The 27,506-nt window shown below is 39.7% G+C and overlaps 1 protein-coding gene and 1 long non-coding RNA gene across 8 annotated transcripts; one reads left to right on the top strand and one right to left on the bottom strand.

Annotated features, from left to right (window-relative positions):
• Positions 1-1,780: 1,780 nt before the first annotated feature.
• On the bottom strand, positions 1,781-27,506 carry Sidpn (bHLH protein similar to Deadpan). The gene is made up of 3 exons (XM_011062758.2): positions 26,306-27,506; positions 16,223-16,450; positions 1,781-6,352 (listed from the first exon to the last, which is right to left on the bottom strand). The coding sequence occupies exons 1-3, from the start codon at positions 26,468-26,470 to the stop codon at positions 5,339-5,341; spliced, it is 1,407 nt and encodes a 468-aa protein (XP_011061060.2). The 5' UTR covers positions 26,471-27,506; the 3' UTR covers positions 1,781-5,338.
• On the top strand, positions 6,359-24,198 carry LOC105149982 (uncharacterized). 7 transcript variants are annotated; one of them, XR_015545622.1, is made up of 4 exons: positions 6,359-7,296; positions 7,915-8,003; positions 13,192-13,412; positions 22,030-24,198. It is a non-coding gene; the product is annotated as an uncharacterized LOC105149982 (long non-coding RNA). The 7 variants fall into 7 exon arrangements; XR_015545621.1 differs by lacking the exon at positions 7,915-8,003; XR_015545620.1 differs by lacking the exon at positions 7,915-8,003 and having other exon boundaries at positions 13,181-13,412.

Here is a 27,506-nt window from a genome sequence, read left to right as displayed (position 1 = left end):
TAGCTCATGATATTCCGATCTCTCCTATACTGTTAACAGTCGTTACGTTTTGCTTTAACGATTAAAAAAATTGCACCACTCTACATTTCTTGGAGTGAAATTTCACACCAAGAAATTTAGAGAGAGAGAGAGAGAGAGAGAGAGCACAGATGCGATTATTCAAATTACCTAATTTCTTCATTTTTTAAACCTTAATACCTTGGCAACCTAGAGCTTCAGCTCAGATAAACTGCGATATAATCGTGCTACGATATAATCTGAAAATGATCGAAGATACGCGGAAGCGATCTCTACTCGAAAAACATATGAGATTACACGCGGGCGTGTCTATGCCCTAATGCATATTTGCTCCTTAGGGAACGGCACGACTCTAAATAAGGTAATCCGCGCCATTGAAGTTCCGGGAAAGACGCGTCGTCCTTATCCGAAAGGCGCGGTATGTTCGTGAGATGTATCGTTTTATCGTTTATCACGTGTCCGGATCTCGCGTTCCGATAAACCGGTTTCCGGTAAGCGGGCAGTCGCGGAAACGGATTTGGCTCATTTGCCAAGCGGACTTTACGCCCGTTTACGTTACGGTTATACGCGGGCAGGAAAGGCGTGCGAACGGTCAATTCCGCCGGGCGCAAACAGGCAGACTTTAACGATCGGTAATCGGTTTCTCCGGCAGCGCTCGCCGCGCCGGGACGTCCCAGCAAAAAGTTTAATGGCCAGGAAAAAATCGCATTAACGATCCCGCCGCTCGTCGCCGCCGTCGCCTTTTCCCTGCGAAAGGCGCGTTCACCGAAGGTCGACCGCGCGAAGTGATGCAAATTATTCGACGAAAGAAAAAAGAAGGAAGGAAAAAAGTGAAGGATATAATAATCGGCCCGGAGCAATTTTGGGCGATGCCACTCGATATTTTTTAGAATCGCGACAAGAAGTGAGAAAAGTATGACGAGAAATAAAATTATACGAAGAATTTTGAAGAAGAAATTAATTTTATTTCAATAAGTTACAAATATATATGTATATATATTCACATATTTCAGGTATACATTTTTTTACTTATATGTTAATGTATGAGTTTGAATCCCTACTAGATTAATGCAACTCTTTTTCTAGGGTAGAAGAATGTTGACATTTGCGTAAATTATAAATGAAATCGAGAAAAGAAAGAATTCTAGGGAATTCCGTATTAAAATGTATTGAAAATTATAGTTTATTAAATACTTACCTCAGACAATTCTTGCATTTGATCGATGATAATCAGTTTCGATATTGAGAAAAATGTTCTGATCATATCAAATCAAAATTCGGATTATCGGAGAATTGAATTTCTGGTCTATCTTGACTAGAATGTTTAATGCTTTTAACTATAAGTGTCTATTTGTACTTTTGTGGTTTATTTAAGAATTATTCTAGAATTAATACAACTAGATTTTTTAATAAAAAAAAAATGTTGATATATATACAAACTACAATCAAGGGAAGAAAGAATTCTTGAGGACTAACTTTTAGAAAGCTTAGAAACTGCACTGAGAGAAAAAATGAATTATAATTAAATTATATTAATTGTAATTATTTTTATGATAATAATAATTATAAATTATATTCATCTTCGGTACCAACTATGTATATTTTTTTTATAAAACTACAAATATAATTACTGTTACTAACATTGTAGCAATAACAATCATAATTATAGCATCACGTAATAATAATCAAAAATTTTTCTCAGTGCGCAGATTGCAACACCGATTTCGATTGGGCAGGGAATAATAAAAAACACGGCGTAGTGTACAGTTCAATATACATGCCTATATTGACTGCGTGTCTAAGTACATCGAATAAGGAATTCGAATCCCAGGATATTTAGCAATTAGAGACGTAAATTAGGTGGTGAGATGGTGGACTCCTCGCTACGCTGAGCGCGATTTGTTGGTCGCGCCTCCACAGACGAATCGCTCGCTATTCACGCAAAATACACGCACACAAACGCATCCTCTCTTTCTCTTACGCCGTATATATACACCTAGATAACATCAAAATAAATCTATATCTCGCAAATAGCAATAATTCCGATCGAGAGGCTATGTACACGAATGGCGGACTAAAACGCACGCACTCTCACTCTTTCTCTCTCTCTCTCTCTCACACACACACACACACACACACACACACACACACACACACACACACACACACACACACACACACACACACACACACACACACACACACACACACACACACACACACACACACACACACACACACACACTGCCCTTTCTCTCCCTCTCTCCCACTCTCTCTTTTTTTTTTATTAATAATCGTAAACTAAATTACTCCATCATTTACATACATACAGTTATCTTGTAACGCGTTTTTACGCGCAACTACGTCAGAAGAATTTCTTTTTGTCGCTTGCACAATCGCAAAGTTACGGGACCGAATGGCCCCGCCAGAAGAGGCGGCAGTTTGCCTCCTCGCTGTGTTTTCTCAGAGAAAATCGCAGAAGTTTAGGCGTATAGCTTTTTTTTTTTACAATCCTGTCTCGCACTCGCTCTATTTTGGCATTCGCTCCTCGAAACATTCGCGTCGCTACGTGTCGTCGCTTCTGCTCCGCATTCTCAATTCCATACTTGTTCTCCGTTAATTTTCCTCGATAGAGAGAGGCGCAAGCTGATTCAGATCAATCCGATCGATTAGTTCGATCAATCCAGAGGAGTATACGCAAAAATATAAGTTAATCCTCTCTTTGGAATCATATTTTTATTCCACCCGTCTGCAATCTGGATCTTTTTTATTCAACTTAAGTTTTTTTACTGTTTTAGTCTTTCAAAAAAAATTCAGAGTTATTTTTCAATATCTTTATCTTATACTAAAATAATTTTTTTAAACAATGTCTTATATGTTAATATCTTAATTTAATCATTCACGATTGCGTGATCACTATTTTGCTAAACTAACTAATCACTCAAGTACTTCTTAAGAGATGATAACAATATTCCTGCAGTAATCTAAAAGCTGTAGTCTAAAATTCACTACCAATGTTAAAAATGCATAGCACACATAACGTAAATTATACACTGCAAAAAGTCTGACTGCATTAATGGAAATTCTAGTGGAGAGAAAACAGATAAATCAGAATTTTATAGTGAAATCTGTTATAATTCTAGTTGATCAGAAAATCATATGTCCAATTATAATAACCGAATTTCAAATGATTGATATCAGAATCTACTAATTCATTCATCTTCAACAAGAAATTTTTCTTAGTGTGAGATTTTCAATATTGGCAATGAACAGTCAAAATATATATGTTATCTGTGCATGTTAGTTGTATTCATCAGTAGGCGGATTCAGATTTCTATCTGGGTAAGGAATCTGTCTTCTGATTCTCCAGGTGTCATATTATCCTTGTCTATGTACAACAAGGATGGAGCAATACTTGAGTGACGCTCTAATGAGAATCTGAACTCAACACTATGTGATCCCTGATGATCATCATGATCCATTCAGTAAGTCATGCCGTTCAACAAGAAACAGCCGAAATTATGTGAAAGAGCAAAAGTAAGAGTGAAATTTGAATGAAATTTTATTCGTGCCAAAAAAAGTCCCAGATTACAAACGGAGGGTTAAAATAAAGATTAAATACTCAGCTGACGGGATGGGCAAAGCCTGGAAGTGGCTTACTTTCACATGGAACACAGCTACGTTTAACGAAATTAGAATAGCCGTCAGAGATTAATACGTCTTCGCCTTTCTGAACGCTTCTAAAAATAAGCCGCTCGCGGCAATGCAGGGTGGTCTTTGAAATAAAAGGAAACGCATGGCGCTTAATCTTTCCCGAGTCACGCTACAAGATCGTTAAACGTTGGCGCGTTACATTACACGTTTCGCCGCGATTTCGCTCGTTACGTTCATCCCCCGTTGAATTCGCCCTATTCCGGAATCGTTTCGCCAATACGAGAATCCCGCTGCGATGCAACCGAAGCCGGCAGTCGAGAACGCCGTTATTCGAGCGGTGTTTTCGCGAGATTTTGCAGCGGATTTAACGACCGCGGCGACGGCGGCGGCGCTTTTGGACGCGATGCAAATTAAAGGCTTCATTAGCGCCGTCGCAAGAAACGGCGCGTACGGCAATGCTGACGTCACACGTTCTCGCGCGCCGGAGTTATTAAGCGAGAATGCGCATACGCCTTTTCCGTGTACTCATTTCCACAGTCGAGCACAAGTGGTGCGACAAGGGGGAGAAAAAAAAAAAAGAAAAAAAGTTGGCCGCGGTTTTCCTCGGTTTTCTGCCTCGAGCGTCGAAAATCTAGAGATCGGTGAAATCATTTGTATCTGGGGAGGGGAAGGAATAAATTACGATTTCGACGTACGTAAAATACAACGACCTTGCAGCTGCGTGAAAGAGTAATTTTAAGTGCCCTTCTCCCTACCAATTAACATACTTTTCGATATTAACGTCAATCGCGTTAATTTTCCGCGCCTGTGAAAATTCGCCGATCGCACAATCCCCCGATTGCGGATTGTATTATCGCGAAATTGTGTCATTGCCAATTCTATAATAATAACGTAAATAAATACCGCGCGTTAATTACTTTTGGCTTCGCGCACCGCCACTCTTTTGAGAATTACATTACGTTAATTGGGGAGCACTTTTTGAAATGTACGCGCATTTTCGCCCAGGGACGTATTCTCGAAATCGCACGTGCCGAATTGAATTTTGCAACATCAAAAGAAATCCTATAACACGAGTCGGATCACGATTTTTTTCAAAATCTTACGAGGGAAAAACGTTTATTTACTTTGAATATTGAAATCACAAAAAATTTGTAAAATTCGCAAAAAACTGAATAAAGAAAGGTGACTCACTATGATCGTAAAGAGTTAATTACAGTTGTAAAATAGATTAAAGTGAGATAGTATACAACTATATATTTCTTTTGGTAGGATTTTGACAAAATCATTCGTGATCAAACTGTTATAGGGTCTCTAATTAAAACAAATGAAATTTTTTTTCCTGCAATCTTCGATTTCTTAGTTAGAAAAAAAGATTGAGTCGTATCCAGACTTAAAAAATTTCAATGACGCACTACCTTAAAAATAATCTAAAATCTACGACAGTTTTACGTCTCCAAAATTATTCTCAATAATAACCGTTAATTTCGCTTTACCGAGACCGATAATCCAGATACGTATCGAATATACACGATCCGATCGTAGCCATCATAAGGAAGATTTCCGCAGTAGACGACGATCGCAGCTGCGCACCGGCACGACTTCCGGTTTCGCACGCACGCTTCACGAGATACACTTTTATTTACAAAGATAAAGAGCCTTTGGATCTTTACCACGGTCTCCACATACCCTCCTCATCCTTGACTGGTTGCTGGCCGACTGGTGACGGAGAGGGCATGCCGACGGCGACCTCGCTATCCGCATGACTAGACGGTCTGTCCTCGTGGATGATGGGACCGCCGGTCTCGGTCGGTAGACGGGCTTGCTGCTGTTGCTGCTGCTGCTGCCGCAGATGATGATGATGATCGACCACGCCGGAATGCGCCGAGTTTCTCGAACCAGCGGTCTTTATCTTCTTGGACGTGGTGGTGAAGTCGAGTGGCTGCTCTGGCTGTTCCATTCGCGGGCTCTTGCTAGGCTTGAGGCCGGTAGGATCCTGCCATTCCTGGCCGATCTCCTCATGCGGTCGCTTCGCCAGCTTGTCGGTGGCTTTGAGCAGCGACATGTTGGTCGCCGCCCAGATCGCCGTTGGCGGATTAGGCCCGATGCTGATGCCGTTCGCCGCGGCCGCCGCTGCCAATTGCACGTAGTGGCTCGGCAGTAGAAAGACCACCTGGCCGTCCGGCAATCGGGAGGGTATTACTTGTACCACCGAGAGCATGTTGGGGTTCTGTTGCGACGTGGAGGCTTGATCGACCGGTAAGCCCGACGGATGATGTGGATGATGCGGGTCCAACGTTGCCGGATTCACCTGGCTGAAGGCGGAGGTCGGTCGGCTGCTGTTATTGTTCTCATCGCCAGCGGTGGTGCTGCTATCGGGTCGTGCCGCCTCCACCATTTCTGGGATCTCGGACTTGATCAGACCCGCCGGCGTGAGCGCGGCGCTGCAATGCGGTCCAACCGGCACGTGGTGATCCAACGGGCCCGGGCTCGTCGTCCCCGCCACACGATCCGTCACGCTACCCGGGCTGCTGCCCAGGCCACTGTCCGGTCGCGAGCCCAGGTCCAGATCAAGCTCTGACACGCAGCTATCGAGATGGCGAAGCAGCCGCTGCTTTACCGCCGGATCCATTGGCGTGGTGTTGCCCGTGATGATGTCTGGTGCATCGAGATAGCGGCTCACCTGAAACACGATAATGAGAAACCGGTGATGCAAGTGCTGGTCAGAAATAAACCGTCTTTTCGTATAACGAAGAGCTGTCGATTGGACGCTAGTAAAGTCGCTTCCTTTGTGGAAGAACATAAGATAGTAAGACAATTTATGATACTCTCTTGGCTTAATGGAAGTTCCTGCCTTAAATCACGACAATTGAATTGTGGTACTTTTAGCCTTTCTATATAAGGATCCTATATAAATTCTGGAGGGAGCAGTAGAAAAGAGAAAAAATACTGGTCTTTTCACACGAATATATACTGAAGTAAAGATACTTTCAAGTAAAATTTTGGACACTCGTGCTTATTTCGATCAATGTAAGTTAAGTTTAATCTGAATTCAAGTTTCGTCTTTTCTAGTTCTAAGAATTAGAAAAAGATGAAAAGTAATATTTAAACGAAGATTAAAGTTAATCTACATTGGTAGAAATGAACGTCAGTAATCTTTTCACGAAAGAAATATGGCGGCAATCACTATGTATTGTAGAGTATGTAGGATGGATTATGCAAAGCTTCACGGAAACCTATATACTTTACAATAGAGTCAAATATTGTCGCTATATTTGTCTCGTGACTAGACTCTTGCTTGAGGGTCTCTACAGTAAACGAAGAATTGTAACGGTGGGGAATGCGCGCTCAGTTTGTGCGGATGAATCATGCTGAAATCCTTGAATTTTATGCAAACGTGCAAATAGTCACGGAGACACATTGATATTAGAGAACGGCACGGCGCCAGAAACTCATGTCGTTCAGAAGAGACCGAGCATCTCGCTTTGTGCGACAGCCAATCCACGTTACCGCGAATAATTTCACTATATTTCTTTTTCTTGAACTCCCTCAACGGAACGAGGGTTGGTGCCAAACCTATTATGCAGGCCAACATCAAGTGATGATTAACATGTATATTGTTCATGAGTGAGTGATTTTCGTGACATTAATATGTGAACATTCTGTGAAAATTATTTTGTTGTTGTGAAGTATACGGCATATTGAGAATGCAAATCAAACTTTTCATGAATTAGCTTTAATTGGGATCCTCCAAACGCAAACCTGAGTCTTTTTTGGCGCAAGAAAAATTTCATTCTCCGAAATTAAGGACAGCGTCTGGTTCTTTCTCCTAAAATATCTTAATAAAAAACTATTTGATAATGTAAAGGAAATGTTTAAAAAAATAACTCAAAATTTTTCCACATTTTTCGAAACCCTAAAACAATAAAAAAATTTGTGCTGGACAAAAAAGATCTCGATTGCAGAGGATTAATCCTAAAACTACAAATTATATCTAAGTTCTAAAACGTTTAAAGTACAGAATGCAACCTCTTTCTTACGGTGATTAATACAAGAAAGTTCCAAGTTCTTTACAATTTAGAATCTCATAGTACAGATCGTACCAATCGCGTCTACAATTTTTACTTCTGCTCCTGTTATTATAATCGAGAATTAATGAGACAATATAAATATATAAAATCGGAAATGTGTATTCGTGTGTGCCTATAATGTATAACTGTATGCATGCACTAAACTCTGAATCAGTTATAGATTCGCTAGGGCCAAAGAATCGTGCGGATCGATCTTCCCTGGAGCACGAACAATTTCACGAGAGGAGGCGACTTTTGCGGGAGGTAACGCCAGCGATAAACAAACATTCGTGCGAGTCAACGTCGAAATATATTGCGCGCTGGAAATTCCGCTCCGGACCGCGAGCGCGGTGTATCGCGCGTCAGTCATTATCGACCGCCAGAGCGTAATTGAATATTTCGCTCTTTAATCCGCAGTACGGTCGAGTAACGGCGCCGCGTGATTATTTGTTGCCCAGTATCCCTCCCTGGCGCTGCGCGACCCGGACGGGCCTTCCCGCGGCCTCGTAATTTATTTCGTACGTGCCGGCGATAACAACCGACGCGATAAAACGCTCTTTAACCCGTTGGCCGGGCGGAGCGACGACGCAACTGCAAACTTTTCGCAGGCCGGCATTATCGGCCGCGAATCACTAATTAACGCGCGCTTAGAGCGGCCCGCTGATTAACGTGCCGTGCGCGGAAGGTAATCGGCTGGGATTTTATAATAATGTACCTCGGTGGTTCAATATTTCGAAATAATTAAAGGGAAAGATTGAATTGCGCATTAGACGAAAATTCGCCGCAAGCTTTGTTTTTCGTTCACTGCGTTGAAACTTTCTCTTTTTTATTTTTAAATTTCGAATTGTATATTTCACTTTAAGTACAGAAAGTGTACGCTAGTTTAACGATGAAAACAGACCTGCAAGGAAGGAAGTATCTAAATGAGTGAAGTATATCCCTTTTGCTGAAGTATCTAATAAAAATTTAGGTAAATAGAGATCTGAAAATAATTTTGCGGAATCAAAATAATCTTATAGGAATCTCATGATAAGAGCAATGCTACACAAAGTTTGTTATTTTAGCAATCAGTTTGAACGTCCTATGTAATTATTTTGATGACCCAACAAAATTGTTTTAACATTTGTATCTAACAAAATTTTTAAATACTTTAGCACAATTATTTTTTCTGTGTAAGAATTTAAGATAATATAAAAAGGGAATATCTTTTATGAATTCGGAATAAATTTTTTTAATACATTATTTTGATGGTCTAATGAAATTTATTTTCAAATTTGTATCTAGTTAAATTTTTAAACACTTTAGCAAAACAGTTCTTTCCATGTAAAGTTACTGTTACACAAAATCACCAGTTTAGTGATAAATCATAGCTAGAAAAATACAATTTTTACATTATTATCGGATTGAGCGAGTTTAAATCTAAGCCAAAAGTCAATCAGAAAATAAAAAATCGGGTCTCTGTATTGGCTTTAATCTGAATGTTAAATAATCGCCACATTTGTTAGTTGTCCGCAAGCAATATATAAAAGTAAAGTTAGTGAAGTTACTTCGCCTTTATTGGTTGATTTTCTAAATCCAACTGTAGCTCTTTATTTGAATAGAAACTGATTGGCAAATATTACAATCGCCATATTATTGGTTACGATTCGATTATGCGCGAGAGAATTATTGATATGATTTTTTGCAGAGTGAGTCCTTTCCATCACTTTAATATATTGCGTGGCAAGCGTCTCTGCATTTTTTTTCGCAAGTTAAGAAGAAATTCGAGAAGTCATCAGCGTGGATCTGAAATTTCGAAAACTAGGAAATTGTATTCGCAAATTACATCGCATTTAAACGATGGTACGTGCGCGCGAAAAAACGACGATGAATCGCTGAAAAAGTCAGTAACGCGCGACCGCCGCGACACGAGCTTGCGGTAGACCGGAAGAGAGCCGAATTACGAGTGGAAGCGGCGGCGATTCGGGCGGAAGCGGCGCGATTGATCTCTAATCGCATAGCGTATCGCGCGCTATATTTTACACGGCGGCGTATCGAGCGTGCATTGCACGCCGGCAGAATTATCGTCGTCGCTGCTGCTGCTGCGCTGCACTGGCGGGACAATAGTTTTGCGGCGAGCCGCGAATGCGCGAGAGAGCTTTTATGGGTCGCTGCTTCAAAATAAAGCAACCGCCGCCGCCGCCGCCGCCGCCGCGCGTTGAAAAGAGACCGACGACTTCGAGGGCATGAAAAGATCGCGCATCGGATAGATATCTGCGAATGTGGGTTAATCGCGCGCGTTAGCAATTAGGAGAAGCGGAATTCGTATTTTCGACTCTGTGGACGTTTCTGAAGAATTAGAAATTAATTTAAATCAATACCAGGAAAAGAGGGCAATTAATAACAATCGATAGTCTTTGGTGTACAAAGTGGCAAAAAAGTTTGGCTATAAAGTTTTGTATATTTATCAAATTATTACTCAGATGACACACTCAGTTGACGCTATTTGTTGTTAAAATGATATTTGAAGATATCAAAATAACGACGACAAATGTCGTCAGTTTGCTCTACCTAGGTAATAATTCGCTGCTTTGATAAAAAAGTGACAGCTCAAAATTGATAACTTTTTTTTCAGAAGAATATTTTTAAAATTCTCTTCAATTGGGACAACGTTTCAAGGAACCTTTTAAGGAAAAATGACATGACTCGAAATACAACGATCCTTCACAGTATCACTCCAAAATGCCTATAAATTATCTGTTCTATAAACAATCATTGCGAATTTAATCAGATGACGAGCGATACTTTTGTGTTCTAGCGGTAAATTGAGAGTTACAGACGTATCGTTCTGCCAATAAAAAATATGTATTATTTTTAACAAAAATAGTCTTTAGAATTGATTTTGTCTTTATCTAAAAAGTGGACAATTTTAGTTTTGTTACATTTTTATTAAAGCGGTAATACATTAAAAGAAAACAAATTCTGAAGTATTGTGTTAGTTTCGTTCTAATTAAATATCAAAAAGATTACACCAAAAGATTACATTGAATTGAAGATCGTTGGTTGCCTGGTAGAGAGAACTTATCCATGGAAAGAAGCGCGACCATCGTTAATGTATTTTCGAAGCGCCTTAATAAAGCTCGTATTAAAAATAACAATTTTGAATGCTATTTACTATCTTTAGCATTTAACAAGCTAATAACTAACTAAATTCCAGAGTCGTTTCGTTTGTAAATATACATTATTAATGATTTGATAAACAAAACTTTGTTGCTAAACTTTTTTGCCCTTCAGTACACACATAAGTATATTTTAGGAATAGATTTCTTCATACAACATTTACGTATTCCATGTAAAAGAGAAAACATCTACGCGTGGGTGGGTAGTTTTTGACCTGGTTTTCGTGTGCATCGCGTTTCTCTCTCTCTCTCAAAGTGTACCGCGTCATTCCTCTATCCTAGGAATATATACATATACGAATACCCTGGATCCCTCAACACGTTCGTAGTCGAGTATTTCAAAGAAAATTCGACAACTGGCCTTCAACGTCGAGTGTATGACTGGTTTAGTTTCAAAATTTCGTCAAGTTGAGATCCGTTTCAAAGAAACCGATTTACAGTTTATTACACGATTGCACTTGCTCTAAGAATTTCTCGGAACCCGTTAATCTTCATGCGCTACCGATCTCCCGGAGTTTCTGGGAAATACCGCCTGGGAATATTTCGCCGCGTTAGTTTTCCATTTTACTCCTTCATCTCGAGAGGAAGGAACGAATGACGGCATAGTGCATTTTGCGCTTGCAGAGACGAGCAGAAATGTACAATACTTTCGACGGATGAGACGAGATCCCGTAGAAAGGATGGGAAAGATCGCGAGCGATGGTACAGAGAACATGTCGCCTTGGTCGACCGCTGGTTTTATAAGACCATAAAGTTTGGCTCGCAGGGACTTATGCTACTTCTTTTCTTTTTGTCTTTCTTCCTTCCTTCCTTCCTCGCTTCGTACATCACACGCGTCGTGATTTTGCCCGGTGCTCAACTCGCCATCCGAAATTTCAGGCACGCTCTTCTAGCTCCCCGAAATGTAGAGTTGCAAAATTTCCTTCCCATCCCGTGATCTATTTCTGCAGTCGAAATTAAAAGATTTTACATTCATTGAGAAAAATTTCTGGTTGAAAACGAACCAATATACGCTGATCATATCAACTAGAAATCTGCTCATTATAATTGGGCGTATCTGGTTATCTCGACTAGAATTCTAATAGATTTAATCAGGAAATTCTGTGTTATCTATTTTTCATTAGAATTTCAATTAAAATAACCAGACTCTTTTTCTAACGTTTTAATATCAATTTCTCTCTATATGATACCAATATAGATTAATTACACTTTCGATTAATTTATTTTTTATTTTTATTTTTTAGAACGAGAAAAAGACAAGATTAAAGCTGATCTGTATTAGTAAAAATAAACACGAAAGAAATTTCCAAATCTCCGCGCGAAGTTGGCAAATTAACTGAGGCTTATTTTTGCGTATCGATTGTTAATAAGTAAAAAAATAAGAATAAAAAATGTAATATACAGATATAATTTTTAACACGTTGATTTTTTTAGTTTCATGTCCATGTTTATGTATACGTCGTTAAACCAGTTCCTTTAACTGATGGAAAAATTCCCTGTATCGTTCTATTTTTGATGCTGTGACATTGGAAGAAAACTACCTTCATGTATCAATGATCTATCGAATACATACACTTTTTATTACATTTTAAAACAATTGGAGAACGTTTAGTGACGAATTTTGTATCATCCTCTTTAAAGAAACGGCTGCTGTTTCTTGTTTTTCATCAGGAAGAGATTTTCTCTTACCCAAATTTTTCGAGATCATGAAATGATCAAGAAAGATAAGTGACGAAATGACATCTGAAAGAGAGCCTGATGTTACCATTTTCATTTATTCCTTTGTCGCAAGAATGGAAGAGATACTCCAGTCGCCTTCTTAAAGAGGATGTCACAGAATTCACGTTGTACGTTTTTGAGCTCTCGGAGTTGCTGCCTGTTCATTGTACGATTGATTTGACACTTCGAAAGTTTCTCAATTGCTTTTTCGAGGCGCCTTTTTGGCGCAATTAAAGAAACATCTACTCGAGCCATATTCTAGAACATATAGCGAATTATAGAGCGTGAAAGCTTACTTACTGCTCTCTAGATCGGTGTGCAAGCAGAAGACCTTGGCCTTGCAGGCCGTCATCGCGGCGTTACGCAATTGCGCGCGGAATATGTACAATACAATCTCAGAACTTTTCAATTAACACTCGTGCGTTATATATATAGTACACACATATATATATAATACATATATGAATAATATATGCTCGAAAATAATTACGCGGCTGCAACAAAATGGTTCGACAAAGGTTGCAGTGAAATTTGAAAAGCAATTTCGTAAGAATTATGTAACAGTTTTATTACAGTGATTGTTCTTCGACGTGAGACCCCCGCGGAAGATTAAAACGCTCGCCGAGGATACAGGTGTACGTGATTTTTCAACGATAGCAATAACTTCCCAATTTGTTCCTCCTTTATCGGACGCCAGGGCACGGTTACTTCCTAGCACGCGCGGCCCCATGCGGGCTGCATCTTTCGATCGGCAGTATCCCAGCGGCAGGAGAGTCGGAAGTCGGCGACTTTATCGGTGAGTATTCTGATAAGGCGGTCGCGCGACAGGTACAAGCGCGCACGGCCGGGCTTTGTGCCGTGACAAGTGCGCTTTGTTGAGGCGAGCGAGCCGACAATCGACTCGACGCCTCGAGTTCTACGGCACGCTTGTGCTGTGTCGTGCCGCGCCGTACCGACGAAGATATAAGACGGAAATGCCACGATGTATCGCGTAGACGGGGCCGAGGTGCTCGAAAAAAATACGTCTCGAATAACGGGTTTGTCAAGGGACTGGTAGATACCTGTAAATGGGACTACTGTTTAATGCTATTATTAATTCAATACGTATTGCGAGAGAGAAAGGTAAAATGCAGAAGATATAAGGGTTACGTAACGACTTAAATCTCCATCTGCAATCTTTTTTTGGTGTAAGGCATAAATTTCATCCTCATTTTTGTTAAAATTCTATTTTTATTAAATACTTTATTTTGATAAAAAAAAATTTTTGAATTAAGAAATTATTTGGTAGTGTAATAGAAATGTTCAAAAGTAATCTCTGTATTTTTTTTCACCTTTTTTGAAAGCCTAAGAATTTAAAAGTTTGAATTTGAACAAAAAAAAAAGACTCGGATCGTAAACAAAGGGAAAAAAATGGAATTTGATGGAGGGATAACAATCAAATGTCACGAATCTGACATATGAATGTTAAATTTCTATGTAATAACAGAAGATTATGATTTTTGCAAAACCATAATCTTTCTCACTTCAATTACATTACATTCTATAAAAATTTGTAAAGTTTTTGCATTTCTTTAAAATTGAATGCTTTTTTTAATGCTCTCCGAAGGAAAATATAGGTGGAAATGATTTTATTAAAATATTTAAGAATTTATACAGGTCTGAAAATAATTTTGTAGACCAGAAAAATTATGTAGAATGCTAAAGATAGTTGTTAGAATGTCAAAACTTTTTTGCTGTATTGTTAATCGTGCTTGAATGCCCTATATAATTATTTTGATAGTATTTTGCTAAATTTTTAGGTACAAACATATTAAACTTAAATTTTTTATATATCTAACCCACATACATTCTTCAACAAAAAAATAAAGTTAATTAAATTAATTTAATATGATACGAATTTAGACCGATAAGAATAAATCTAATTAAATATGGAAATTTCTATATTTGATCATATTTAGTTTTTTTCTCAGTATGATGTTTCCGTGTGGCATGACATTTAATATAAAGTACAATAATATTTAATTTATTATTAAAAGATACATATTATATATCATTATCAATTCGGAGTCACAATTACCGAAATACATCAATGTAGTATTTACTATATATAGAAATTGATTGCCTTTATTTACATACAATTCCGGTCATTTTATGCTGAATCTTCGTACGAAGAAACCGAAAACTAAAGGGCTGTTTCCTTCCCACTTCCTCCAATCGGTTGACTATCTGATTCTACCGGAGACCCGACCGCAAGGTTCATCCGGCAAATTCTGCGCAATAGCACTTACAGGGTGTCCGCTTTCAACGAGTTTCCCCTCGTTTTGCGACTGGACATTCCTTAACGAACGAGCGATTGAGCTTCGCGGAGTCACGCGAGACTTCTTGACGACAACCCGATACGTTAAGATACCTATCGTCGCATCGTCCAAAGAGAAAGGGAATAAGAGAGAAAAAGAGAGAGAGAGAGAGAGAGGGAGAAGGGGGGAGGGGAGGGGAGGAGGTAGGGTGGTTTCGGGTAGATTCTTCCACCGAGTAGAATCTCTTCTTCCCCATCCCTATCCGTCATGTAACACGAACCAGTTCCGCCGAGTTCTCCGATTACACGCCTCCCTGGACGTGCTGGAATTTTTTCACCACCCTCTGCGCTACCTCATCCACGCCCGCGCGTCCCTTTCTCGTGCTACCCCGTGACGAAACGTGCGGAGTATAATGGCAAACGTGACGCACAAAACCCACGTTTTTCCACGTCAGACTTGCTTCACCGACACGATTCTCGTTTTGTTCTCAGAGATATGGTATCAGTCAGGTTTATCGAAACAAAAAAGATATCACTCATTTGCTACACACAGAAAGATATATCTATCTATTGGTAAGAAAAGTGACTACTCAACTTTACTTTCTCTCTTTCAAGTAACGGTGATCTTTAACAAAAATATTTTTTTACAATAATAATCTTAAAATGTATCTATTACAAATTTTGAAAAAACTCATTATTATGTATTTTAAATAGAAATTTATTTTTTTCTTAAAAATATTTTAAAATTGATCGAACAAGCGATTTTATAAACAAATCGAATTTGTTTTAATTTAATAATCTTGATTGAAGTATTAAACTTAATAGGATTCAGAATATATTTCGAATAAATTTGATGCTTATAATGAACCTATGACAGATTTGCGGATATATTAATAAACTATTGAAATACTTGAAACAAGTTATTATTACTTGCGTACGATATATATTTTTCTGTGTGTACAGCAACAACACAATTAACAAAAAACAAAGTTTTCCAGAGAAAGAGTTTCAATAAGTTTTGAATCATTAGAATTTTAAAATATTAATCCTAAAGTGCAATAATTAAGTTTATGTAATAATTATAAATTAAAGAAGAATTTTAAAAAGTTCTTTTTCTGCAATTAATTAAAAAATAATTTTTAAGTTACGTCTTGTTGTGGCAAGTGAATGATATATTTTTCAACTATAGCTTTCCTTTTTTGTCGAACTAAAATTTTAGTGGCCTGTGTTATATCTTACTCTAAAAACCTTGGTGAATTTAAAAAAAAAAATATGTTACGTTATCTCCAAAATTAGAAAAGTGCTCTTACCTCTCTGGAGCAATCCTGGTATCCCGCCTTGTACCTGGACAGGCCGGGCTGAGCGAGCGATCTCTGCCGCTGCAGATGCCTGACCGTAAGCTCCAAGATATCGGCTTTCTCAAGCTTGCTGTGCTTGGTGTTCTCCAGGCGGGCGCTGTCAAGGATGAGCGCCTTCAGCGCCGCCAAGGACTGGTTGATCCTTGCTCGTCGTCGTTTTTCCATTAGTGGTTTGTTAGCCTGAAAAAGAGGAGGCAGAAAAACGATATTTCTTTAACACATCTATCAACAACGTGACCTGTAAGTCTCAGAGAAGAGCAGAACGATTATCCATCAAGCAACAATTATTCTGTTCAAGAGAATGTATCACGGAATGTATTGCAAGTGAGGGAATCGAGATGATGTTTTTATAGTATTTGTATCTATTAATAATAAATAAAGTTGAATATCTATTGATTAACAATTATGATACAAATTTGGATTGATTAAGAATAAGTATAATTAAATAAAAGAAATCCTACATTCAGTCAAAGCGTATCTTAGAATAATATTCATAATCCATTCTTATTTTAAAACCGTCTTAAGCAATGTCTTAAGATGCTAATACGATTCTCTGATTGGCTTATGACATCTTAAGTCAGTCTCAAATATAAAAATTGACTATCGACCTTGTGTTTAAATATTTTTGTGTGAATTTATATACATATATCTGATTCTGCAAACCGTGCAATCTTTAATCTATTGATTACATCAAATTATTCACACTACGTACAATATTTATAGATAATGTTTTTAATAAGAAATATAAGTGGTGCGAAATTTATGAGATACTGAAATTCGCACTTATTCAAAGCAATGCAAGTAATCGACGAATTATCAAATTATCATGGAACTGAAACCATGAACTCTTGCGACAAAGAATAATTTAAAAAGTGTGACGCTAAGTCTCCTTCCGCACATCGAATTAGCTGAACATAATCGCATCTTTTAAGTATTCACAATCCTAGAAATTTCACGAACAAAATTAACAGTTCGAATCGACAGACGACCCTATTACTTACATATATTATAAATTCAGCGATGTTACGATCCTTTGTTCGATCCTTTGTTTATATGTCTGTTTACTATTGTTTGCGAGATGTTTGTTATTTGAAAAGTCGAGAGGTGTTCAGGATTCATTAAAACTTTTGATCTCATTTAACTAGGTTTTATTTTTTAATCATATTCATCAATATGAATCAAGCCATAGTTTTTTGAACATTCCAATCTGAAATACCGATTACTACGTGTTTCTCGATAAGGTAGACCACAAAAGTATATAAGGCGTTGCCTCGGAACCCGAGGTTCTTTATGCTAGAAAAAAAAAATAATAATTTGAAATAGCTTTCGTCCGAGTTCTTACAATTAGCGACAGTAGGTCAACGTGTTGCCTAGATGCAGCACGTTCCTCTATCCTAGCCGGAGTACTATTATTTTTTTTTGTCCGCTCTTCGCGGAAGAGGTTGATTTACGAGATGCCGCCGGCGATGAGCGTGACGAGCGAGCGAGCGAGCGAGCGAAACAACGGCGAGAGAATGACACAGAGCATCCGGGAGGTAGGAGAGGAAAAGAAAGAGAGAGGAAGGCGGATGCGTCCAAGTCCAGACCGGTGCCAAGTCCAGACGCTATCGAGAGTATCAACCTATTTCACGCGCTTCCGTGTCTCTTTTTCTCGAAACTAGATTCAAGGTAAGCGCAGAGTCTGGGTGGTCTAGGACGATTTTACGAGGACATTACCGGTTCCAGATTGAACGTAAGCAGGTTTAGGTCCAGATAAGGTCCGCGAGCTGGACGGGATCGGTTTCTCGCCTTCTTCTTCTTCTTCTACTTCTTCAGTCGATTTCCATTCCTTCAGGAACGCTGCACTACCTTTTCACGTTCGCTTCGTTCCCATTTCATTCTCAAGAAGGTTCGAACGTTGTTGCAGCCGGTGGAGTCACATCTCACATTGTCAAGTCTGAAATATCGATGTTCTTCCATGGGAAGCATACGGAAGGTACGGTCGCATTGGCAAAAGACCAGTCCTTTCTTCTTCTACGGCTCTCTTCTTGGATTTCCGACTCAAGGAGTCGCGCGTACCACACTTCAAAAGTCGTTAAATACTAGGTTTTCAGAGACCCAGGCCGGTCTCCTTTACGAGCGTCTCAACGTGCCGAATAATCTTTCACTTCTTTGTGGCTCTCCGCTCGCTGGCGATGTGCCGACGTCGTTCACCAAGACACGGTTTGAGCGGCAAACGCGGTCGAGGGGAAAAGAGGACGATCATCCGAGACGTGCGACAGCCGCACTTCGTAGATGAGCGGAGATAGAGCCGAATAAAGTGGATCAGGACCGAAATGGATGACGGAGGCGAAGGCGTATATACACTGGGTGTCTCGGAAGCTCAGCGGGCAAATTTAACTCTCGTGCAACTCAGGTGCCCCTGCGATAATTTTGCCGCGTGCTCTAATAGTTAATCTATCGAGATGAGAACCATGAAAGGACCGGAATTGCGGAGGGACGATTTGGAGGCGAAAGAGACGAGGAGTACACGCGCTTGTGGAGACACAAAAAAAGTAAACGCCGACGTTCCACGTGGAAAGAGGATAGCGTGCGAAAACGGCAAAGCGAGGCCGGACCGGCAAAGGCACGTCCGCCGCCGAGGCGGGAGACGACAGATATTCACGGCGTGGATCGAGAGAAGACGGTCGGGGAGAAGAGAGACGGCGAGAGAGCGGATGAAAAGGAGACGATGGGTATTCCCGCGAGAGACGAAGGTAGCGAGAGAGCTACGGAGCGCCGCAGAAAGAGAGAGATGGATAGCGAGGATGGACAGAGACGGAGATCGCGAGCAAAAGCGCCGTGCGGAACGACGAAGACGAGCAAAGTCGGCTCTAACGAGAAAGGGGGGAGGAGGGGGGAGAGAGGGAGGAAATTATGACTACCACGTGAGAGCGACGGAGAGGCGGAGAGACGGTCGGCGAGGATAACAAGACGTGGACGCGTGCGGGAGCGAGCGGGGCGCAGCACCACAGATACGTCGACGGCGACGACGACGAAGAGTAAGTCGAGAAGAAGGGATCGAAGGGGGGCGAGGGGGAGGAAGACGAGGCGAAGTCGGCGCGGTGCGTTCACACGGGAGCGCCGCGACGGGTAAACAAACGAGCGAACCGCCGCGCGGTCATGCGTATTCGTGTGCACGCGTGCGTGTGTCACGCTTGTGCGTGTAACGTGCGCGCGTGTCGTCGCCGCACGTCGCCAACCGGCGCGGCACTCTTGCTCCGTCGCGTCCTTCTATTATTACGAGAGGCGCGCATGAAGGGCGGGCGAGGAGGGAGGGGCGAGGGGCAGCGCGGTGGAGGGAGGGCGAGACGTGCGTCTGTCGACGATGGACTTCTCGCATGGGTCTCGCTCTCTCTCTCTTCTCTCTTGTGTATTGCGCTGCGTGCATTTGTGTGTGTGTGCGTGTGTGTGTGTGTGTACTGAATACGGATGCGTTTGCCTGCGGGTGAAGCGGGAGAGGAATTTTGTAATAGAGGCGTTTAAATTACACCTCGGCGATTCGGAGGCTGAAACTGGGTTAGTCGTGGACCATTTGTTCTCCCTTCCTTTTCCTTTCGCTTTGATTCCGTTCCTTGAACGAAAGCTGACGATGCTTTCGGCGGATAATACAACAGTATCGTCTATCGATGGTACTTGAAGAAAAGTCTCGCGATTTTCTTCTGTTAAATTTTTGTTAATAAAGTATTGATATTTTAATTGCTCGAAAGAATTATTTAGTCATATCAAATTTTGTTTTTTTTTTTGTTTTATCTGATAATTTTCTTTTCGAATGTTTAAAGATGTATCAGATATATAATCTCTGTAAAAAGTGACTAAAAACTGGAAACTTGTACTTTTCATATAAAAATGAATGCGTTAATATTTATATTTAACGCAATATAATTTTATAATTTAAGAACTTTCTCATTCTATCTTAATTATTTTTTAAAAACATGTCTACTTATTGAAATAATTTCTTATCCAGATTCTAAATTGCCGCCGAACTTTTTGTATTACTTTCAAATATATAATACAGATAAACTTTCACAATTTTTTCGTTTTATTAAAATACATCCATAATTGCTCCTCGTCTTTCGAAGAGGAAGGAGAAGAGTCTCCTTTCACGAGACTTCAATTCCATCGCGTTTTCCGATAGCCACCGAAAAATTGTATTCCTCGAGATAATTCCGCGAGCGTCGTGACGCTCTTTCCAGCTGGCGTGACTTAGAAAGATAGGCGCGAAAAAAGAGAAGGGAGATAAAGGGGACAGACTGTGAGCGGCGCAGCGGCGTGACGGCGTGACTTTGACAGTGCCGCCGATTAGCGCGTTACGCGCGATAAATCACATTCTCGTTGTTTGCGACTTCGCGTCACGTACGGCGACGGCATTGTGAATCAGCATCGACGTGCAAACCACCTCGCGAACCGCTGGAATTTTTTTTCCAGCCAGACTGTTTTAACAACAGTCATCGCTAATAGTGAGTCGGTCACGGTCATTTTTTTTTTTTTTTTTTCGGTACAAGTGTATATCAAAGCTAAAAAAGTACGATACAGAGGTAAATCTTTATATAAACACTTATTATCGTAAATTATTTTCATATATAATACGTGAGGAACGTCATCCTTAACAAGAAAAGTTTGTGCCAATCGCATTGTCGTCAGAAAATATCGAAGTTGACCGACATTTAAACTTAATAGCGCTTGTATTCAAAAAAATAATTCTACATTTATTTTTCTTTCTACAGATATATATTTGGTCAACACTAACAGTAACACATTATATCAATATTATATTTTTCTACTCAACAATACAAATGTAACATAACGTAACAGTTCTATCGTTGAGTAGAAAATTGTAACAATAATATCACTGTTAGTTATTGTTAAAGTTTATTGAACAGATGCCTCATAAAAAATGTCAAGATTTAATTTACTGCTTTGGACTAGTTTTTACTAGAAAAGAATAGTTTTATTGAAGTATCTAAAAAATTAGGTAGATGCACATCTAAAAATAATTTTGTTTGGACCGTCAAAATATTATATAGAATGCACACGATGATTCTTTCAATAATATTTTGAAATTTTTTTCTATTTTTGTCTTGATTTAATCAAATATTTTATTGAAAGGACAATTTAATGTAAATTATTTTGATGTAAATTATTACTATTAATGTTAATTGCTGACACCGCATTTAATTGTTAAGTTGTATCTAAAATTGATAGGTGTGATATGCACATATTAATCTTTCTGTAAAACTTTATTTTTCCAATAAAAATTTTCCAAAAATTTTTCAAAATTCTTTAATGCTTTCCTGATTTCCCTCATTTTCTTGATTTCCGGTTTTGTGACAATCCTATTGAGCGTATATGATTATTTTGATGATCCAACAAAATTATTTTCAGACTCATATTTAGCTAAATTTTTAAGTACTTTAGCAAAATCGTTCTTTTCGTGTAAAAAAAGTGCGGTGAAAGTTCATTTTTTAAAAATTCGCTAAAATCGCTTCCATTTAAAGATGTGATATCGCATGTCCGTCCATTGCATTTTCATATTCGGGCACGTCGTCGCCTTCGTCTCGCGTATGATAAATCGATTAAAATGCGCGAACTAGCGGCAACGAGCGACAGGTAATTAAGCCGGGCATAACGACAATCCATTAAGTGCCGTCAATTAAACCGTCGCCCGACGACGACCGGCGTCCATTGCATCTCCTATCTCTTTCGTTATTTTCCTCTTTTTCCCCTTTCTTCTCTTTCAGTTTCGAAATCCTGCGAGGTTTCATCACCCTCACTAGATCAATGACGTCTTTTTGGAAATTCCTTTAGCCATCCGATCTCGCAATAATAATAATCCCACGACATAATAAAAATTCGAATTTTTTATCACAAGAAGAGAAAAAGGAGATTTTCAAGCAAAGGTGAGAAATTCTTTTATGTTTTATTATTCAATCGTTCAACTTCGATTAAATATAATAAGTCTGATTAGACAAAATTTCAAAGTGTTAGTGGATCTTTTATTCATAGCATCACTATGCGTGAGATTAATTATTTCGCTTCCTTTAGTTGTTTACCAGACTACATGAATGAGGGAAGGAAAATTGCGTTTTCAACATGAAGAGGAAGACAAACGAAAACAAAGTGCGATAAAACAGAAAGTTTAACCCTCCGACGGCAACTGAGATCTTTAAAGACACCATCGATATTTTATTTGTGAGTTTTGGTACATTTATAAATCTGTAAAAAATAAAATATAATTCAACTTTTACGATGGTAAAAACTCGTTAAAGCTTTGATAAGTATACCAGAATTTTTTCAGATTTTGGTAATAATCCGAAACAGTAAAAAATTTGTTTTGTTTTCCAAAGATCTCTATTACTGATAAAACAGTTAAAATTCATATTGTGGAGAATTCAATCATACAATTTTTACTGTACATTGTTTTGTATGAAGCGAACCTGGAGCGGATTAAGAACATGTAGGAGACACATGATTCATTAATTAATGAGAATGCAAAGTATTTTGCAGGTGAAAATTAACAAACAAATACGCCCACACTTGAGAAAAACATCGACATCATAGAATAATCAAATTTTGATTACAACAAAATATTTAACTCACTTAATTTACAAAAACTTTCTTACTTCTTAAATTTAGAAATGTTGTTTTAATCAAAAAATTTTTTAATTAAAGAGTTTTTGTAAGCCACATATACAAAATACTTTTCTAAGTATGAACCACAATTATGATTTATTAATGATTAATATCTACGTATCTTACTTCTCTTTTTACATTTGAAACGGACAAATTCTAAAAATTTCACTGAAAATTTAAAACTTTTTTTATTTAAAATTCCTGCACTATTAAGTACATCTGCGCGTATCTCGCTTCGAATTCACTCCGCTAATAAAGACGAGTGCACGAAGTTACGTCCTTTCGTCACTGTGGAAACTTTCCTAATAGGAAGACCGTCGCTCGCGCTCGAGGCGCGCTCGAGCGAACGTACTCTCTCACACGCAACGTGGATCACCTTAAAAGGGTACCCATGCCGCATTTGACGCACGCGTGCACCGTGGAGATCACGCGCGAGTATTCTCGGTACTCAAAACTTCGCGGAACGAGTCCTTGCGCGTCTTCGCGCGTCTTTGCGCGTCTTTGCGCGTCATGCGAGGTCGAATCCGCGTGTTAATCTTTACCTTTAATTATTTTTATCTTTTGTCGAGTAATTTCGCGAATATTTCGCGCAATTTGGAAAAAGAGAGTACAAGAAAAAAACAGATGATAAATTCTAGTACAGTAGCATCTTTAGATCCCTCCACGTTTGAATTTTAACCGACGAATTAATTGGATTACAACTTTTTGAGCGACGCCGACCGCGCGGGCGGGTCGATCTATATGATAACTGCTCGTAAATACGTCCAATTACCGCAAATTGGCGTCACAAGGCTCCGACACGCAGCGTTCGTGCCGCGACATGCCCTTGCGACCCGCTGCGTTTTGATGCACCACAAGAAGTAAAGGAAATGTACTTATCACGTGCTCTGAATAACCCAACGGTTTCGTTATGAAGGCTCGGTTTTTCATTTTTTGGACCAACCTGTGGTTAGGTCAGACTTAACCTGATGATAACATAAAAATTGTATTGTGTCTTTCTAGCTAAAGTTAATCACTAAACTGATCCATAGGAACTTTGAAAGTTTAACGATTAATCGTAATAGTTAAGATAAATACAATTTTTATGTCATCGTCAAGTTAAATGAGATTAAATCTAAACTGTAAGTTCACTCTAGGAAATGAAAAATCTTGCCCGATTAGAGTTACCATTAAAAAATCAACAGTTAATAATTATAGCTAGAAAAGTACAATTTTTATATTAAGTTAAGTGAGATGAGTGTAAACCACGAGTTAACAAAAAAATAAAAAAATAAAAATTCAGGTCATAATTCGGAAAAATTGATGGAACGATTGCCTCTTTTAGAATTGTCATCTTGATATAAACAATTTAATTATACAAAGAATTATATCACTAATGCCCGTTTCTACCAATGTAGAATAACTTTAATCTCGGTTCAACTTACTCTTAATCTTTTTCCGATTCTTAACTCTTCATTTGCAAACCTTATTTTTATTCTTTCCGATCGCAATCTAAGTCTAGGCAAAGTTTTTCGTACTGTTCTTCAGTTTTAAGCTTTAAAAATCTAGGGTCTACTTTTGAACATCTCTATTATTACTGAATAATTTTTAAACTCAAATGTTAAGAATCTTTATTTAATAACAATCGAAATTCGAGCAAAAAGGAGGGTGAAATTTGAGATTGAAACTTTCGTTTCATTCGCATCGAGAGAGACAGATTACAAGGTAGATGGTGAAGTTAAGGAAAAGCTAAAGAATAAGTTGAAACAAGGTTAAAATTAATCTACATTGGTAGAAATGTCGGCATATGCGTGATGACGATACGATCAGTTCTAACGTATCGAATTTTATCTTTCCTCACGGTGTATTCCAATCTCGCCTATCGGCACGCGTATCTCGCCGCTTAATGGCTCAACGGTTCGTGTATGTACCGCGTTTCGTTGCGATTTCAACGGCGCGTCCACGTGGAGAGCGATATCCATTTTATGCCCCCGTGCAGCGCATCTATCACCGGCGTGCATTTTTTTTTAACGATCCGGAAACGAGCGAAGGTCGGACCTTCGAAATCCGCGATCTCGCTGAATCTGCCGAGTTGACCGGCACTGACCCACATCGCAGAGATTACAGAGAGGATGCGGGGTCAGAAGTAATGTCGAGCTGGCGCTCCTTTTTACCACAAGTTTTTAATCGCCAACTTTTCCTAGAGTCATGCTGAACGTCGCGACTGGCAATGTTATCTCTTCCTTTACATTTTTCACAGTTCGAAAGTACAAGTAAAATCTTGGAAATGTAATCTCGATGATTTATGGTTAATCTTAAAATAATTTCATCATCGTAATAAACTTTATTCGACAGCCAAAGTAAGAAGTATTTTGCTTAAATCAATATAAGTCAATATGTCGATAATAAAAAGTATTTTGATAAATGAAAGTAAATAAAATTAAAATTGAGAGTACTCTATCGCGAACGGAAGGAAAGTTAATTTTGTATCATCGAGGAAAGGAAATATTTTTCGCAGCAACGCATTTCGTGTTTATCTAAAGTGGTGGTTATCTACGATGAGATTTTAAGGCATAAAACTTTACGCCTTAAGTCGTAAGAAATTGGCAAATTATAATCGATTATTCCCCTCGCATTTCTGTGAGTAGTTTCTTACGAATTAAGACTCAAAGTTTGAAATCTCATTGTAGATTGTAGTTTACACAGGTATCGCACTGTCGCGTTTTCCATATACTTGAAGGTTCATCTGTCAAATCAGCGAATTCTCACGTAGGGATTGGATGACGAGCGGTTGTATAAACGATGCACGTGTCCAGTATCGGATTCGCGTCACAGGACTTACAATCGCAGATTAAGTGCGCAGAAGGTAAATTGGGAGGTAGGATGAGTTGCGTTTTGGCACGCATAGTCGGTGTACATTGCAAGGGATGAAGATATCGCATTGCCACGGTCGAGTCATCTACTTTTTTCCTTTCATTCTTAAATTCTCGAATTAAATCCGTACCTCCGCGCTTGCGCTGCAATTTTTAAACTTCACTCTCGCACGCACCTCGTACATTTTTCTCGATTAATATTTTAGGAACATTAATGTACCGCTGATCCCGAAATCTCGCATAAAAGTAACCGATATCCTCTCTCAACTCCCCCAAGTTGACGGTGTCAACTTTATTGAATCCATTCGTTGTAAAACTCTTTGTGAAAAAATTCAACTTTCTTTATGTTACAAATTTGGATTACCTTTATTAAAAATATATTTAGCATTTCTGAGTAAATAAAAAAAATGCCTTTTGGTTAACACAAATTATTAAATGATCTTACAAACGATCAGTAACCGAGTTACAGATTGGTGTGAAACTCCGGAGAGTTTTTCATGAAACTGATGGTTCGAATGCTGCTTGTACTCACTCTTCGACCGTCCGAATGTTTCGGGCTCGGGCTGAGGCTGGGGCTGGGGCTCGGTGCCGGGCTCGGACCCTGATGCACGGCCTGTTGATGCTGGTGGTGCTGCCTGTGGCTGCTGCCGGCTGATTTCTTCTCCTGGTGCCTCAGCGAGTGTAAACGCGCGGTCATCTTAGCAGGCCGCGACGGCCCTCGGCACAGATCGCAGCACCCTACGTGATTGGCTGGACTGGACGGCTGAGGCTCTCAGCATCTCGCGGCGGCCTGCGACTGCGAGACCAGATTACCCACCACTGGACCCCGCGCTCTTCCCTTTGCAACTGCTGTTGGCCACCGACGATGATATACGACGGACTAATCACTGTTGCACCATGCTCTCGACCGTCTCGAGAAAGAGAGACCGATGGGCGAAGGTCGATCGTTAACTTTCTCAGGCTAAAGAGCGAAAACGTTTGATGTAAGCCGCAAAGCGTTCCATTCGCTCGCGTAGACCAACGACCGACGACTACCTGTCACTTGCCTGTCGTCGTGTGCACGCGTGATAGTTTAGCACACACACACACACACATACACGCACATATACACACTCGCGCGTTCGTTTGGAAGGGAAAGAGAGTCCCGCGAAAGTTCACGCGCCACCCGAGCTACTGCTGTACACCGGCGCACACACCGCGCCACGTGGTTAACCACGCGTCGCCGACCACTTGTCACTCACGGGGCGAAACGGCTGTCGTGGCACGTTCGCTCCTGCTGTTTCTCGTCAAACTTCTCACCCCTGTCAACAATTGTCCCACAGTACAGTTAACAGTCGATAAACAATCGACGAATGCACTCGTTCACAAGTTTCTCACGCGATAGACGAGTAACGTCCCGCTTTCACTGAATCTTTCACACTGAAAGGAGGCGCCTCTGTCAACAGTCGAGATCGCAATCGAGTCGCGAATCACTCGATCTTCCTTCGAAAAAAAAAGGTCCTTTCTGCAATACCGAAAAAAAAAATCCAATTTTTTTTCTTTAATTTCCTGAACCGCGGAAATTTATGAGCGCTGGATCGAAAGAGCAACGTGGGAATTCACCCTCGTGCATACTACTACCAGCACCCAAGGGCTGATCTAAATCCGTCAGGGTGTCAACGATACGACGACAAAAACACACGCAGCGCGTGCAGCCTGACTGCGGAAACGTCCGCGTGTGCTCGCACGACGAG

The sequence above is a fragment of the Acromyrmex echinatior genome, chromosome 7 (assembly GCF_024713525.1).
Source record: "Acromyrmex echinatior isolate Ae372 chromosome 7, ASM2471352v2, whole genome shotgun sequence".
Classification (NCBI taxonomy): Eukaryota; Metazoa; Arthropoda; class Insecta; order Hymenoptera; family Formicidae; genus Acromyrmex; species Acromyrmex echinatior.
The sequence above is the reverse complement of the archived record's forward strand: the minus strand, read 5'-3'. Positions and strand labels throughout refer to the sequence as shown.